Genomic DNA, 13,496 nt, shown 5'->3' with positions numbered 1-13,496 from the left:
AACAAAAACCCAAATGCTATTTATTGTTGGTCTGCCCTTTGGGTGCTTTATTTTTTGTTATAAGTCTTGCACCCTTTTTTCCTGTCTTTTCTTTCTTTCTTTCTTTCTTTCTTTCTTTCTTTCTTTCTTTCTTTCTTTCTTTCTTTCTTTCCTTTCTTTCATGTAGCATGTAGCCTTTAAGTAGGATACATGCCATTAGGCTTGCTCTGAGAACAAAAAATGTCTCCAATCTTGGTGTAAGGTCACATCCTCAGGAGAGCCTAAAGTTTTAGCAGGTGATATACAGACTTCCCTCCCTGGCCAGCAGCTGATCCCAGGACGATCAATGGCTTATAAGAACTCAAAAGAAGCCATCCCCCAAAAAAATTGTATAAAAAAGATTTATTGAAATTTATCAATGACAAACAGACATAAAACTCAAAGTTTGGCTCTTCTCAAGGGTGGGAGAAAAATGAGTTGCAGATGTTCTTCTGTACAAATGAAACAGTGTAGGAAACAGCACGTCACTTCTAAAGCGATCCGGAAGGGGGGTGCTGAAAGCAAACAGCATTCACTAGGAGGAATCTGCTGTCACTTCAGAGTCCCACTAGGTAAGAAAATACAATTTTGCATTCCTTTTCCGTGCTCCTGATGTATGCGAGAAGGAAAACAAAACAGAACAAAAACCCAGTGGACATGCAGTGTGCCTCCAGAGCTTAGATTTGTAAAAAGAGTCTAAGCTGGAGTACCCGAGATGAGTCCTCCTGTCATTTCTGCAAAACAAACTGCTCTAATATTTTACAGAACAAGATAGAACATGATTTTTTTTTAAAAGAAGTTAAAATATGAAGGTTTGCTTCTTTTCATTACGATTACCAACCCATTTCTAAGCCTGCCGATTTCTGGCTCTCAGAATCACAGCGCCTGGAGTAACAAAAGTTCTCTTTGCAAAAGCAGAGCCCACTGCCATCTGTGAAGGGGGAAAAGGGATGAGAGATGGGGAATGTCCCCGAACCAGTGCCAAAATACGCCTTTATGTTGCTATTTACAAACCAGGGTGCTGGGTACCTCTGGCAGAGACCACATGAACCAGAACAAGAGTTATCAAACACAGAGGCTGGGATTCTGTGCCTCTTCAGCTGTGAGTTATCTGGGAGGCCAGCCACAGCCTCCTGACCAACTCTGGGATGTGAGATATACCAGAAAACGGAGAGGCCGGCCGCCAAGCCATCCTCTCTGAGAGTAGGAACAAATACTTGCTGGGTGTGCGCTAAGCTATTGCATTTACGGGGGCAAAACCAGACACAAGGAAAAAGGAGGGGGGAAAATAAAAAGAGTGGCAGTAAAAATAGTATTTTATTCCTCCCCCCCCCCCCCCCCCCCCCCGGCACCCCCCAGTACACTTTTCCCCTCTCATTCCCACAGCAACGCTACAATCAGAAAAAAATAAGTTTTGGGGGCAGGAATAGGAGGGGGGAGGGGATATGGGTAAAAACAGTCAAATCACGATAGGAATTTTCCCAAACAGGTTAATTCCCCTTAGTCATCCTCTTCACCCTCATCTTCGGGTTCTCGTTTTCGCTTCTGACTCCTTTCTTCTTCTGGAAAAGAAGGAAAAGGGACGGTTACCAGGCAGCCATCTTTCATTCAGCTCTGTCCCCACCATGAACCCAGAGCTGCACATCTAGGAATCAGGACCATCTAATGAAAAAGGCACAAAAGTGTCAGAACCCTTGGATATACCCCTTTCTATTGTCTGGTCCTCAAAGCAAGGCAATGCTAGAGGCAAAGGGGCTGGGCTGCCTCCAGGAAGGAGCGGAAAGGATGACATACCACCAGCCTCCTCTTCGTCTTCATCATCTTCCACTTCCCCGTCGTTGTAACCTTCTTCATCCTCCTAGAGGCAAAGACAGATAGCAGAGCATTAGAGGTGCTCCTGCTGGGTCTGGGAAGGCTCAGTGGCAGAGAGCCTGACCATCCAAGCTCCATCCCAGCACATATGTAAAAGCTGGGCCCAGCAACACGCCTGTGTATCCAGCACTTGAGATACAAACAGGTGAAGCCCCGGAGCTCATTGGCAGCCAGTTTAGCCAAATCAATGGGCTCCATGTTCAGTGAGAGACCCTGGCTTAAAATATAAGGTAGAGAGTAATCTAGAAAGACAACTGACAGACAACTGACACATGGGGTGTACATACACAAACACATGTGTACACACACAAGTATATACAGTATACCCACATACATACATGAGTTGAAAAAGAGAGATAAATGTCCCTGCCTAGGAAGATTTTGCATTCTAGCTCAGAACTCACAATAGGCCTGCAGCTCAGGCTAGGGCTTCTTACTGTTTTGTATCAAGGCTTCCGACATGTGTCCTAAGACATTTCCCACATCAAGTAAGATATTGGCAAAGCATCTTGGGGCGGGGTAGTTGTGGCCTGCCCCATGTTAGAAACTCTGGGCAAAGTCCCTAGAAAACGGGCAGCTTGCCAGTGTGCAGGATCTTAGGAGAACAGACTCCCCAGGCAGATGCCCTGTTGTTGAAAGTAGGCCATCCTTTCTTGCATCTGTCCTCAATATGGTTTTAGCTTCAAGGGAAGACCCCAGTTTCAGCAACTACAGAATCAAATGGGCAAGCCTGGCTCTCGGTTCTTGGCCTCTCCCCTCAGCCAAGCCTAGGCATCGTGTCGGGGGAGGGACGGGCTCAAGAGCCTTTGAGGACCTCACTTTCAACTTGCTTGGAATTTAGCCAGGCCTGTGACTTCATCCTCCTAACCCAGGGCCCTTGCTCTGGGTATTTCCCAGGGTTCCATGCTGGTAGCCTCTCTGTTCCTGAAGCCCTGGTCTCCAAGGCGCACAGCAGCCCACTGTTTCCAAGAACTGTTGAAGTAAATTTGCTTTTGTATCACTGTATAGTTCTCTTCCTGGTTTGTTTGCTAAGACAGTGTGTGTGTTTAAGCGATCCTTCACTGGCAACTGGATACGGGCAGATGGTCAATGAGATTACAGAGAAAGAAAACAAAGTTGACATGTGGGGCTCTTATGACAGGCGGAATAGGACAGCGGACAGTCTACCAGCCTGCATGTCCCATTACCCTGTCCTCAGGGAAAGAGTCGTTCCCTCCCCCAAGTATCCCTTAAGGGTGGGTCTGTCAGCCTGGACCCAGAAGAAAGAGAAACTGCAGTAACAGACGGGAGTCTGGCTTTTCGGCTCACCATCCCGAGCCCTGGGGAAGGCAGTCCAGGAAACCTGCTCAAGCGGTGTGTGGCAAGTGGTCTTGTGTATCATCAAGGCAGGAGGCAGAAACTAGGAGAACCATGGTGTGTATGTGGTGTGTGTGCCTGAAGTTGAAGTCACCTGTCTGCGCGCGCTGTCACTGCAAACCCTCCCTGCTATACTAGTCATTAGCAGCAAGAGCAGATTTAGTGTTCTTAACAACTCATGAAAAATGACGCTGCTCAAGACCCTGAGCGCTGACTCTAGTACACGTGAAAAGGAGGAAGGTGTGGACCTAATGACTCATGGCTGCCACACAGCCCTCACGAGACACCTTTCAGTGCACTACTTTACTCTCAATAACATAGGGAGAAAGGCCACTTGATCCCTTCTCCACAGATGCCAGGACACCCAGAAAAGCCAAAAATTTTGTTCAAGGATACACAGCTAGCTCAAGGCAGGGCTGGGACTGGTTATTAAAAATCCCAATGCCTGGGAGGCAGAGACAGGCAGATCTCTGTGAGTTCGAGGCCAGCCTGGTCTACAGAGTGATGGCCAAGGCTACAGACTGTTTAAACAAAATAAAACAAAAACAAAAAAGTAGGGACTGGCAAGAAGGCTTAGCGAGGTAAGTGTACTTGCTGCTGCCGAGCCTGGCACCTAAGTCTAACTCCTGGAAGCCACCCAGAGAAAGAACAAAATTGACCCCCAACAGTTGTTCCCTGACCTCCACGCACAAAGATAGGCCTCCCCTAAAGCATGCAGAGGCCCTGCTTCCAGCATTCCCTTCCTCACTCGGAAACCAACTTCCCCAGAACTACAGCAGATGCCTTTGCTGTCAGCCTGTACTGTCAGAATCTTGGAAAGGGACCCCTTTTCCTTCCCTGTGGGTGGGCAGGGGACAGACAACCAGGGCTCCTGGGTTGTTGTGACTGACATGACTCAGGTGAGAATGCGCAGGTGCCCTGCCCGGTCTCCTTACCTCCTCCTCTCCACTCACATCTTCTTCCTCCCCTTCTTCTTCCTCATCCTCTTCCTCCTCATCTTCCACTAGCTGGGCATATTCATCATACTCCTCCTCTATGGGGGATGCAAGAAGACAATAGGGATTGAGATGCCTGGTGGGCCATGTCTGCCCCACCCCCACCAAAGCCCAGAGCCCCACTGCTCTAATGCATTAAAGTGGCATTCACACAGCCAAACACACCAAAAGTGACTCATGTTACAGGCCCTTCTCCAAGTCACATGCCTAGAAGATCCTATGTGTAGGTAAGGCCATAGAGACCCTGAGGTCTGAGCCAGTAGTTCTGGGGTGGGCCCAGGGAATCAGAAAGTATAAGTCAACAAAACTCATCTCTTTTCAGAGAAATGAGTTGTTCAAGGCCACATGTGGCCTGAGTAATGGAACAACTAGGTAGGGGCCTGGGGGCTAACCTGGGGCCCCACCACAGACGCCTGCCACATACCACACTGGCACCCCAACAGGAGCACATTCACAATTTATCGGGCAAAGGAGCTCCACCAAGGCCAACAGAATATATGAGCATCTCACAGAAGAGCCCAGGCCAACAAAGCAAACAAAATCTTATGTCTTCATTGACTGGGCCTATTTAGACTCTTGGCTTTGTTTGGGCTATAAAGACACACAGGAAAGCTGCAGGGTGCCAACTGCAAGGAAGCTGCAGTGGACAAAGGGAAGGGGTTGGAGGAGGGGTTCTTAGCCCCCTCTTTCTCCTCTAGGGGGTCTAACAATTGCCTACTGTGACCCTGCATGTTGCCACCACCAGGGGGCACCACAGTCTCTCCAGCAGATGACCTGGTCTCCAGGATAAACAACAAAAACAAACAAACAAACAAACAAACAAACAACAACAAAAAGAGGTCATCAGGCCAAATCCCCTCTTTTGGCCTCTTCCCCTCCCAAGTCTGAGGTCACACTATAGGATCTAGATATGGCTCGCCAGCTTGTTCCGGGTGAGCCCACATCCCAGGGTCTCCACTGTCACCCACCATCTTCATCTTCCTCGTCGTCATCCTCCACGTAGCCCTCAACATCAGAGTCAGGGGCCTCCTTGTTGTCCCTGTCATAGCCATCGAGGTACATGACCTGGGGCAGGAGCTTGAACACGTTTTCTCGGTAGTCATTCAGGTTGGTCACCTCACAGTTAAACAGGTCTAGGCTCTTGAGATTCTCTAACTTCTTCTGCAAGTGGAGAAAGGCAGTCAATGGTAAGGGTAATTATGGAAAGTGGGTGGGGAGGGGAACCGCCCTACGAAAAGGCAGCAAGGCCAGCCCAAGGATTACAGTGAGAAGCAAAGCAGGCACGTTGTTGTGGCTGTCTGCATGTGTGTAGAAGCTTGTGTACTCACTTGCAGATAACCAGGTCAACTCTGGTTATCTTCCCTTATTTTTTTTGTTTGTTTGTTTTAAGATAGGGTCTCTCACTGAACCTGGAACTCACCCTTTTGGCTTTTTGGTCAAACCACTGGCCTACCAGCCCCTGGGACCCACATGAGATCAATATCCCAGCACTGAGGTTCTAGGGGTGTGTTGTCATTCCTAGCTTTTACTTGGGCCCTGATGTTTTGATTGCATGTCCTCACATCTGCATAGCAAGTAAAGTACTTCCTGTCTCCCCAACCCAGACCCACACTTGCCCAAACCTCAGTGTACAAAATGGGTTGGACTTGAGGGTTTGAAAAGTTTCACCAGGAGTTTTTTAGCCTGTGACTGGCTTAAAACCAACCCGGGGCCTTTTTGGTATATGGGCTGAGGGCTTTGTGCACCCCTGTGACAAGAAGTCCAAAGGGAATGAAAACAACAACATGAACTACCCAACTCTGGCATCTAACGATCACCAGGCAGGAGCACAGCCCTTGCAAGCATTAAGGCAATTTATCCCCACCCCTGTAAGACTGAGCTAATCATCAGTGCATCTGAGGAAGGAAAGGAAAGGCCTATACTCTTAGTCTGTTAAATAACTCTCAAAGAGGACAAGAGACAAAGCGAAGGAGGACCCAGTTATGCTTGTAGCAATGAATACGGTATGTCCTTTTGTGTCACATGATGTGTTCACACTATCATGTTGAATAGCTGGGAAAATTGGGGCCCAGGAAACTAGCAAGCGAGGTAGCTGGGTCCTATCCCATGAGTCCCTGTTGCCATTCGGACCAGGCCAAACTAGGAAGAGCAGAGCCCTCAGGGGCAGCGTTGATTCCTAACAACTTTTGTTTATAGACTTAGGCGATTGTCAGTAGCCCCAAAGGCAGGGAGGGCACCTGAGCTCCTATGTGTGAGGGGCCCGGCAGCCCCCAACCCAAAACAGGTTCCAACCCTGGGAGGACACAGAACATCATATCAATAACCAGGACGGGAAAGCTGCATGAACACATGTGATCTGCATGCAGGGAAGAGTGTGTGCCTGGTCTCCAGTGTAGTCTGGCCGCACTGCTTCACGAAGACTATTGACTCAGCCACTCCCGACACAGACTCCCAACACAAGTGATTCAGAATGCTTCTCCTTGTGACAAAAATGATGACATCAGGATTCCCAGGCAGATGGAAATAGCTCTGCCTTGTTCCTAGGTCAGGGATAGACCTGGAAAGAACTTTCTGTGGTCAGTGTTTTATTAGCTGACCCCAAGACAGAGAGTCAGGTGAAGTCAAGGCTTGAAAGAACCATGCAAGCTTGCTGTCACTGTCACCTGACAGTCAGTGTGACCCTGACCCGAGAGTGTCCAGATTGAGGGGTGCTCTGTGACCGGGCTTTACTTGGACCAGCCACTTTTGCAGTGTCCCCAGGACCTTCCTGCCGTCAAGCTTTGTGAGTGGGCTACTTTTCTCTGTTTCTGAAGGATTCTTGTTTATCACATCTTCAGGTGGTCTTCTTCAAAATCAAAGGAATGCTGCACCTCATACCCTGGTCACAGAGACTGTCATTCTGACCATCATTTCCCTTTCTAACTGGAAAAGGAGTAAAGCAAGAGCCAGAAATGTCATCCATCATGCATGTCTGAGGCCCTGGTTACCAACAGAGACTCTCTTCTCTCCATATGCAAATGGAAGGCCTGCACCAGGCTCCCTGCAGACACAGCCTCATGTTGCCCGAATCCCGTGCCAGTACCAACCACTAACCCACTAGCATAAACGTTGGAAGAAACAAATGGCCAGACTACCTCCAGAGTCAGCTTAGATCTAGAACTGTTCCTCTCTCTGCAAAGGGTGGCAAGCCAGTCAGGCTGTAAGCCCAGACATAGTACAACCCAGGCTGAAGGGCACAAGCAGACCAGGGTCCATTCCCTGCCCCACACTGGCTGCCCATTCTGGCCAAGTGACCTTGGTCAAACCGAATTCTCCTGGACTAAGCAGAAATAAGAAACAGTTCCTGCTTTAGCTTACAGCACAGAGTGAGAGTCAAAGAAACAGTGATAAGAGGGGAAATGAGTTCAAAAGACAATCACAAAAGCTGGGCTCCCCAAAGCAATCCCCACTGCCCCCAGTGGAAAGGGAGGACCCCAAGGGACTCACCAGTGGCTCTATTGTGCTGAGGTCTTTTATTTTGTTGCCACTTAAATTTAGATGCTTAAGGTTCGGACATTTTTCTGCCAATACTTCCAGGTCCCCTGAGATTCTGTTATCGCTTAATTCAAGCTGTATGAGGCAGGGAGGGAAAAAGCTTTTAAAATGAAGGCTCAGGGCCCAGAACCTCCTGACTCTCCCCAGAGAGCGGGAAGGGATCATCCCCAGGGACCATGCCAGCCAGTTGGAGCACGTACCTGGCCTTGCCCTCAATTATGCTCCCTGAACACAAAGCACCCCCACGCCCAACATCCTAGGCCCTAGTGTTTACCTTCTTGAGTTTGTTTAACTTTGGTAAGTTCGAAATGGAGGTGAGGCCTACGTTGATTGTACTTAAGAATTCCAGTTCTTCAAATTCATCTGTGAGGCCTTTGATTTTGCCTTCAATTGACCGACAGTTGTCCAGGACGAGTTCTTTCACCTGGAAAGGAAGGATGGTGTTGAGTGGAGGTGGGGAAGGGTCAGAGAAGCCCCCACTCCCAATGTCGAACCTTCCCGCTTATCCAGGTCAGAGTTGTCTCAGAGCAAAGGATCACCAGCCTACCCTGCTCTTTCCACCATTAGCAAGGCCAAGCCAGAAGATCCTTGGATAAGCACACCTCTAGAACTAGGGAATCATTTCAGAAAGGACAACCAGTAGGCTTTACTGTCACTGAGGCTGGTGTGTGTGTGTGTGTGTGTGTGTGTGTGTGTGTGTGTACAAGAGCGTGGACAAGTATAACAACCTCCCACTACATGCTCTTCAACTTCAGTGTACAACCAAAACTCCAGTCTCCCACCACCCACAGGCACCCAGGTAGCCCCAGGCAGATCACCCACCGGAGGGAGGACACTCATGCCATGCTCAGCCCCCACCTTCCTCTCCCCGAAAATCTCATGGCTTGCACAGAACACACTCATGCTCAAATCCTTTTTTTAGCCTGCCCCCTGAGGTTTGGCACTTATCTCTGTGATCAGGTACCGGGCCCACTTCACCATAAGGGCAAAATAGCAGAGAACCCTTTCTAAGTCCTCATGCCTAGACAGCACTGTTCAGCAGAAGTTCCCATCAGGGAAAAAATGCTTAGTGCTGTTCAAGAACAGAGGCTCGAGTGGCCCTGAGCGCTTGGTATTATTTTAATCTTAAGTATACGGAGAGGCAAGGCACAGTTACCGCATGACATGGCTCACGGTGTAATTCTTGTTCCCTGCCTTGTAGATGAAGATGAAGAAAACTGTATTCCCAAGATGGCCCATGCTAAAATATGAGGGCCAGGAAGGTCCCCACCCTATCAGCTCTCCAAAGACTTGCCGTGGGTGGTGGCAGAGAGGTTCCTTTGTTTCTGACCAAGTAGAAAGAGACAGTGGGGAAAAAACAAACAACACACCACAACACCACTCTGGTGAGGAAGTTCCAAGCAGAGGCAGTTGCTGGCTCCAGTGAACACAGCAAATGGATGCTAGGCCAGGGAAAAGCCAGTGGGTCTCAGGCAGTCTCAAACAGCCCAAGGAGTTGGCAGGCAGACCAACGTAACCCTGGGTAAGCCAGGTGCTTGGGGAACCCAGTCTCTTGGTGATAGAAGGAACACTTACTGTGGTATGGAACTGAAGGTTCCATACCAAGGCCCTCATATATATGCTAGGCAAGTACCCTCTCCTTTTCTTATCTTTTTACTCTTCCTTTTCATTTTGACACAGGCTTTCTCCAAGTTGTCTACATTGGACTTTTTGATGTTGTTTTTCAAGACAGGCTTCTCTGTATAGCCTTGGCTGTCCTGAACTCAATTTGTAGACCAGGCTGGCCTCGAACTCACAGCCATCTGCCTGTCTCTGCCCCAATGAGTGCTGGGATCAAAGGCATGCACCTTGAAGTTGTAACCTTCCTGCCTCACCTCTGAAGTAGCTGGGGTTAGAGATCTGTGGCTCCAGGACTGGCTGTAAGGAATCTAAAATAAGAGAAGACTGACCCCTCCCTCTGCATCCCTGCCCCTGAGGACTCTGCCTCAGAAGCAGCTTCTACTGTTCAGCCTCTGGAAAGCATTAAGAACACTGACCAGATATGCTGCACTCTCCCATCCATGGGACTTGACCACAGGCCTACAGGGCTCACAGGGTCGCCATTGCCCTCTGAGCTCCCCCTTTCCCTGACTAAACAGCACATGAGCCAGTCCTGTCCGGCTGCATCTATCCTCTAAGAGGACCTTGCCTAGATCTCCCTCTGGTCTTCCAGCAACCCCTTGAACTCAGTCTGCAGGGAAAAGGCAGAACAGAGTCCACTTCAGGCTAATGACATGGCAGGAACTACAGGGCACCTGGTCTCAGAGCACTGCCTTCCTTCTTCCAGTGGATGAAGGTACAGTGAGAGCTCCAGGTGGGATGGCACAGCAGGAATTCAGAGTTCCACCCGAAGGAGAGAGAGCCAGGAACACCACCTTCCTCCCACAATCACAAGCTCCAAGCCTCTGCCCTGGCCTCACTCCATCTTCCTGATAGATCTAAGAGCTGAGGTTGGCCATGAGTCTAAGTCAAGACACTCACTGGTTAGAATATGTTGGAGGCCTCCACCCCAGGGCAAGAAAAGCCAGGCTGCCAGCAGCAAGCAAATAGAGCAACAGTGGCTGCTGGGACAAGTATTAGCTGTTGGAGTCCTGTGGCCCAGTCTTCTTCCTTAACTGGTTTCCCTGGGAATCCCGACTTCCAAAGGCAGATCCCACCATATCCTCAGAGTCTACAGACATACTGTGGTTTTCCCAGAGTGGTCAAAAGCCTCTCCTCTCAATGCCAAGCGTAAAGAGGACCAGGGATGGGAGGGACAATGCTGGACAGTCAAGGCAATTCCTCAGGAAGCTGCTTCTGTCCTGGGGGGGCACAGTCCCTCCCCAACTCCTGCTGCCAGGGGAGCAGCCTAGCATTTCTACAAACAGACGACCAGGTCAGTCCCCACCTGCCAGCACCACACCCAAACTGGGGGCCCTTCTCACCCCGCAACCGCTATCATTTCCAATCCACGTCCTCCACACTCGGTGGCTCTTCTCTAGCCCTTCCATGTGAGGAGAGTACCCTTTTTGTATCCAGGGTGTGCTGTGCTTAAAAAATAAAAATAAAATAAAAGACTTTCCTTGCCAAGTCCTGAGTTTGAGAGAGCTTCAAGTTAGGATTAAACTGAAAATTTGTACTTTGGGTTTAGCAATATTCACAAGAATTCAGCCAGGGGACCCTGTTCTTATTTAAAACAAACAATTGGACCCCACCCCACCCTCAATTTGAGTCTGTCATCATTTCTCACCAGTGGGAACTGAATTTCAGAATAACAAACAGTAATACTCTCACTCAACCCAGAACTTGTTTCAAAACCACCAAGTCTGGTCTCTACAAATTTCTCAGATGTGACCTTTCTTCTACATCTCCAACACTGCAGCCCTGGTCACTGCCACCAAGCTACTTCAAATTTGTTTGTCTTGAAATGAAGACTGTGACCTCAGGGAAGGATGTGGTTATGTGATAGCCTAGGCTACTGGTAGCAGCCCTCACCCTGGATATGAGACCCTTAATTTGGGCTGAATGATACCATCCCTTTTCTCTGGGGTTCAAGCTTCTACCTCCTTAGGAAAAGCATAGTGACATCTGCTTAACCTATAAAGTGCAAATTCTAGCCTCCCAAAACACGCATGGCTAGTTAATGTCCGGGAAAACATTCAAGTTTCTAAATGTGACCCACCAGCCTCCCCCATCACCTACACTTGCACCTAAATCTAGTTCAAGCCCCCCTCCCAGGAAGCCATCATTGTAGCTGGCACCCAGTCTGGGCTCTGGGCTCAGAGGCGGAGGCTGCATGAATCATTTAATCATGTATTAAGCATCTGATCCTCCTAGAGGTCAGAGACTGTCCTTCCCCATAATCAGCCTAGCGGGAATGCACAGCACAGTGCTGCTTAGCAAATGTCCCCCTTATTGGCCCTGGCACAAGAGAGACACAAAATGGCCCTGATGTGCAGAGCACAAACAGCACACTGTAACGGATGAAATCAACACTGCACAACCTCTACGTTTCATGCAATAGCTTTGGGTATGTGCCCCAGCCCTGACATCAGGTCAGCTGCCGCCCTACTAAGCTGACACAGCACTTAGCAAACAGGGCTCCAGTTCTCCCTACACAGGACACTTGTGCCACCTTGTTGGCTGAAGGGACACAGGAGCCATGGTGAACCAAGATGGGGGGGGGCAGGGGAGGAGTATGCCAGAAGAGGGCTGGTGGCAGGCTGGGAGAGGACAGCTAGCTGGTAAATAGCCCCATCCCAGAGTATCAAGAAGCAGGATGAATTAGGGACAAGGCATGTAAGACAAGCCACTGAGGGCAGATAAGAGGTACCCAGAAGGACCAAAGAAAGGTACTGTCTCAGACCACTGCAAAATGAAAAGGTGGGTCACTTGCCCAAAATTCACTTAGAGGGATGAACTGATAGATAAAAATGTTTGCCTAGGAGGCACTAAGCCTTGCATTTCATCTCCAATACTATATACATAAACTGGGTTAGAGGAAGGAGGATTACAAGTTCAATATCACTCTCAGCTGCACAGTGAGTTTGAGGCCAGCCCAGGCTAGGTGAAACTTTGTCTCTACAAAACAAAACCTCACATAGCAGTGACATCCAACTATGTGAATTCGTCACATGGCCTTGAAGCTGGCTCTGATTAAAATGGACAGCTTAGGTCTACCACAGCCTTCTAAAAAATAAAAAATAAAGACTCAAGGGGAAGGACACTTAGAGAGTCACTTCTTACTTTTTCAGAACTTTTATGGCAATGCAGTGAGGGTGGGCAGGAGGCAGGCTCTGTAGGCAGACAGACCTGGTTCTAGCCCAAGTTCCTCTGTCTAGCCCAGCTGTTCTCAACCTATGGGTTGTGACTCCTTTGGGGTTGAATGACCCTTTCACAGGGGTCCACCTGGGACCATGGGAAAACACAGATATTTACATTGTGATTCATAATAGCAAAATTACAGTTATGAAGTAGCAACAAAAGTAATGTTGGGACTGGGGGGATGTATTAAAGGGTTGCAGTGTCTGGACAGTTGGGAACCACTGGTCTAGCACACCTCACCTCTTTGGGTTTCTAGTTTCTTTTCACAGCTCTAGTGCCATCCTAGGGCCAAATTAAACAATGAAATGTCCTTGAACCTTACCAGCTTGGGAAAAGCGACCCACAGTCCCCTTTACCCACAGTTGGCTCTACTATTGTACCCACACCAAAGATGCCAACACAGGAAAAAGGGTCCTTCCTAACCGATCCTCAATCCTCATGCCTGCCTGCCTGCCATGGGCTCCTGGCCCATCATCCCGAGCCTCCCAGCCTGCTCTAGAGACACTAGCGTACTCCCTACATTGTTTTGCCTGGTTTTCTACACCAGCCCCCAGCCATAATTTCCCTGAACAAGCACTGGAAAAATGTACGCAGCTTGGGTTTCACCCTTGTCAGCCCCTGACCAATTGTTCCAGGTTCCAGGCTTTGAACAGGAGAGAGAGAGAAGACCAGGAGAGAGAGAGAAGACTCAAATCAAATTGACCCTGTGCTTTTCGGTGCTCCTGGGTTTTAACTAGGTCAGCTTTTAAATGGGCCATCCCCTGTTTGCAGATCCATTTCTAGCTTGAAGGCCAAATTTCGTGAGTCATCGAGGTTTGAGGTGTATGCTTGGTTGGGTTTGTTTTAACGGTAAAGTCTGGTTACCAACCTGGTGTGATG

The 13,496-nt window shown here is 49.0% G+C and overlaps 1 protein-coding gene across 3 annotated transcripts in view; it reads right to left on the bottom strand.

Annotated features, from left to right (window-relative positions):
• Nucleotides 1-353: 353 nt before the first annotated feature.
• Nucleotides 354-13,496, bottom strand: part of Anp32a (acidic nuclear phosphoprotein 32 family member A) — a 36,783-nt gene continuing 23,640 nt past the window's right edge. For 2 of the 3 annotated variants that reach the window (XM_055597015.1, XM_055597023.1), the window contains exons 2-7: nucleotides 8,050-8,199; nucleotides 7,728-7,850; nucleotides 5,210-5,402; nucleotides 4,182-4,279; nucleotides 1,813-1,876; nucleotides 354-1,580 (exon numbers count right to left, since the gene is read on the bottom strand). In XM_055597015.1, the coding sequence (XP_055452990.1) occupies nucleotides 1,519-1,580; nucleotides 1,813-1,876; nucleotides 4,182-4,279; nucleotides 5,210-5,402; nucleotides 7,728-7,850; nucleotides 8,050-8,199 (690 nt within the window). In that variant the 3' untranslated portion in view covers nucleotides 354-1,518. Of the gene's footprint in view, nucleotides 1,581-1,812; nucleotides 1,877-4,181; nucleotides 4,280-5,209; nucleotides 5,403-7,727; nucleotides 7,851-8,049; nucleotides 8,200-10,738; nucleotides 10,836-13,496 lie in introns of those variants that run through there. The other variant, XM_055597010.1, reaches the window with a different exon arrangement.

The sequence above is a fragment of the Psammomys obesus genome, unplaced genomic scaffold, assembly GCF_907164565.1.
Source record: "Psammomys obesus unplaced genomic scaffold, mPsaObe1.curated_primary_1811, whole genome shotgun sequence".
NCBI lineage: Eukaryota > Metazoa > Chordata > Mammalia > Rodentia > Muridae > Psammomys > Psammomys obesus.
This window is presented reverse-complemented; position numbering and strand designations above follow the sequence as displayed.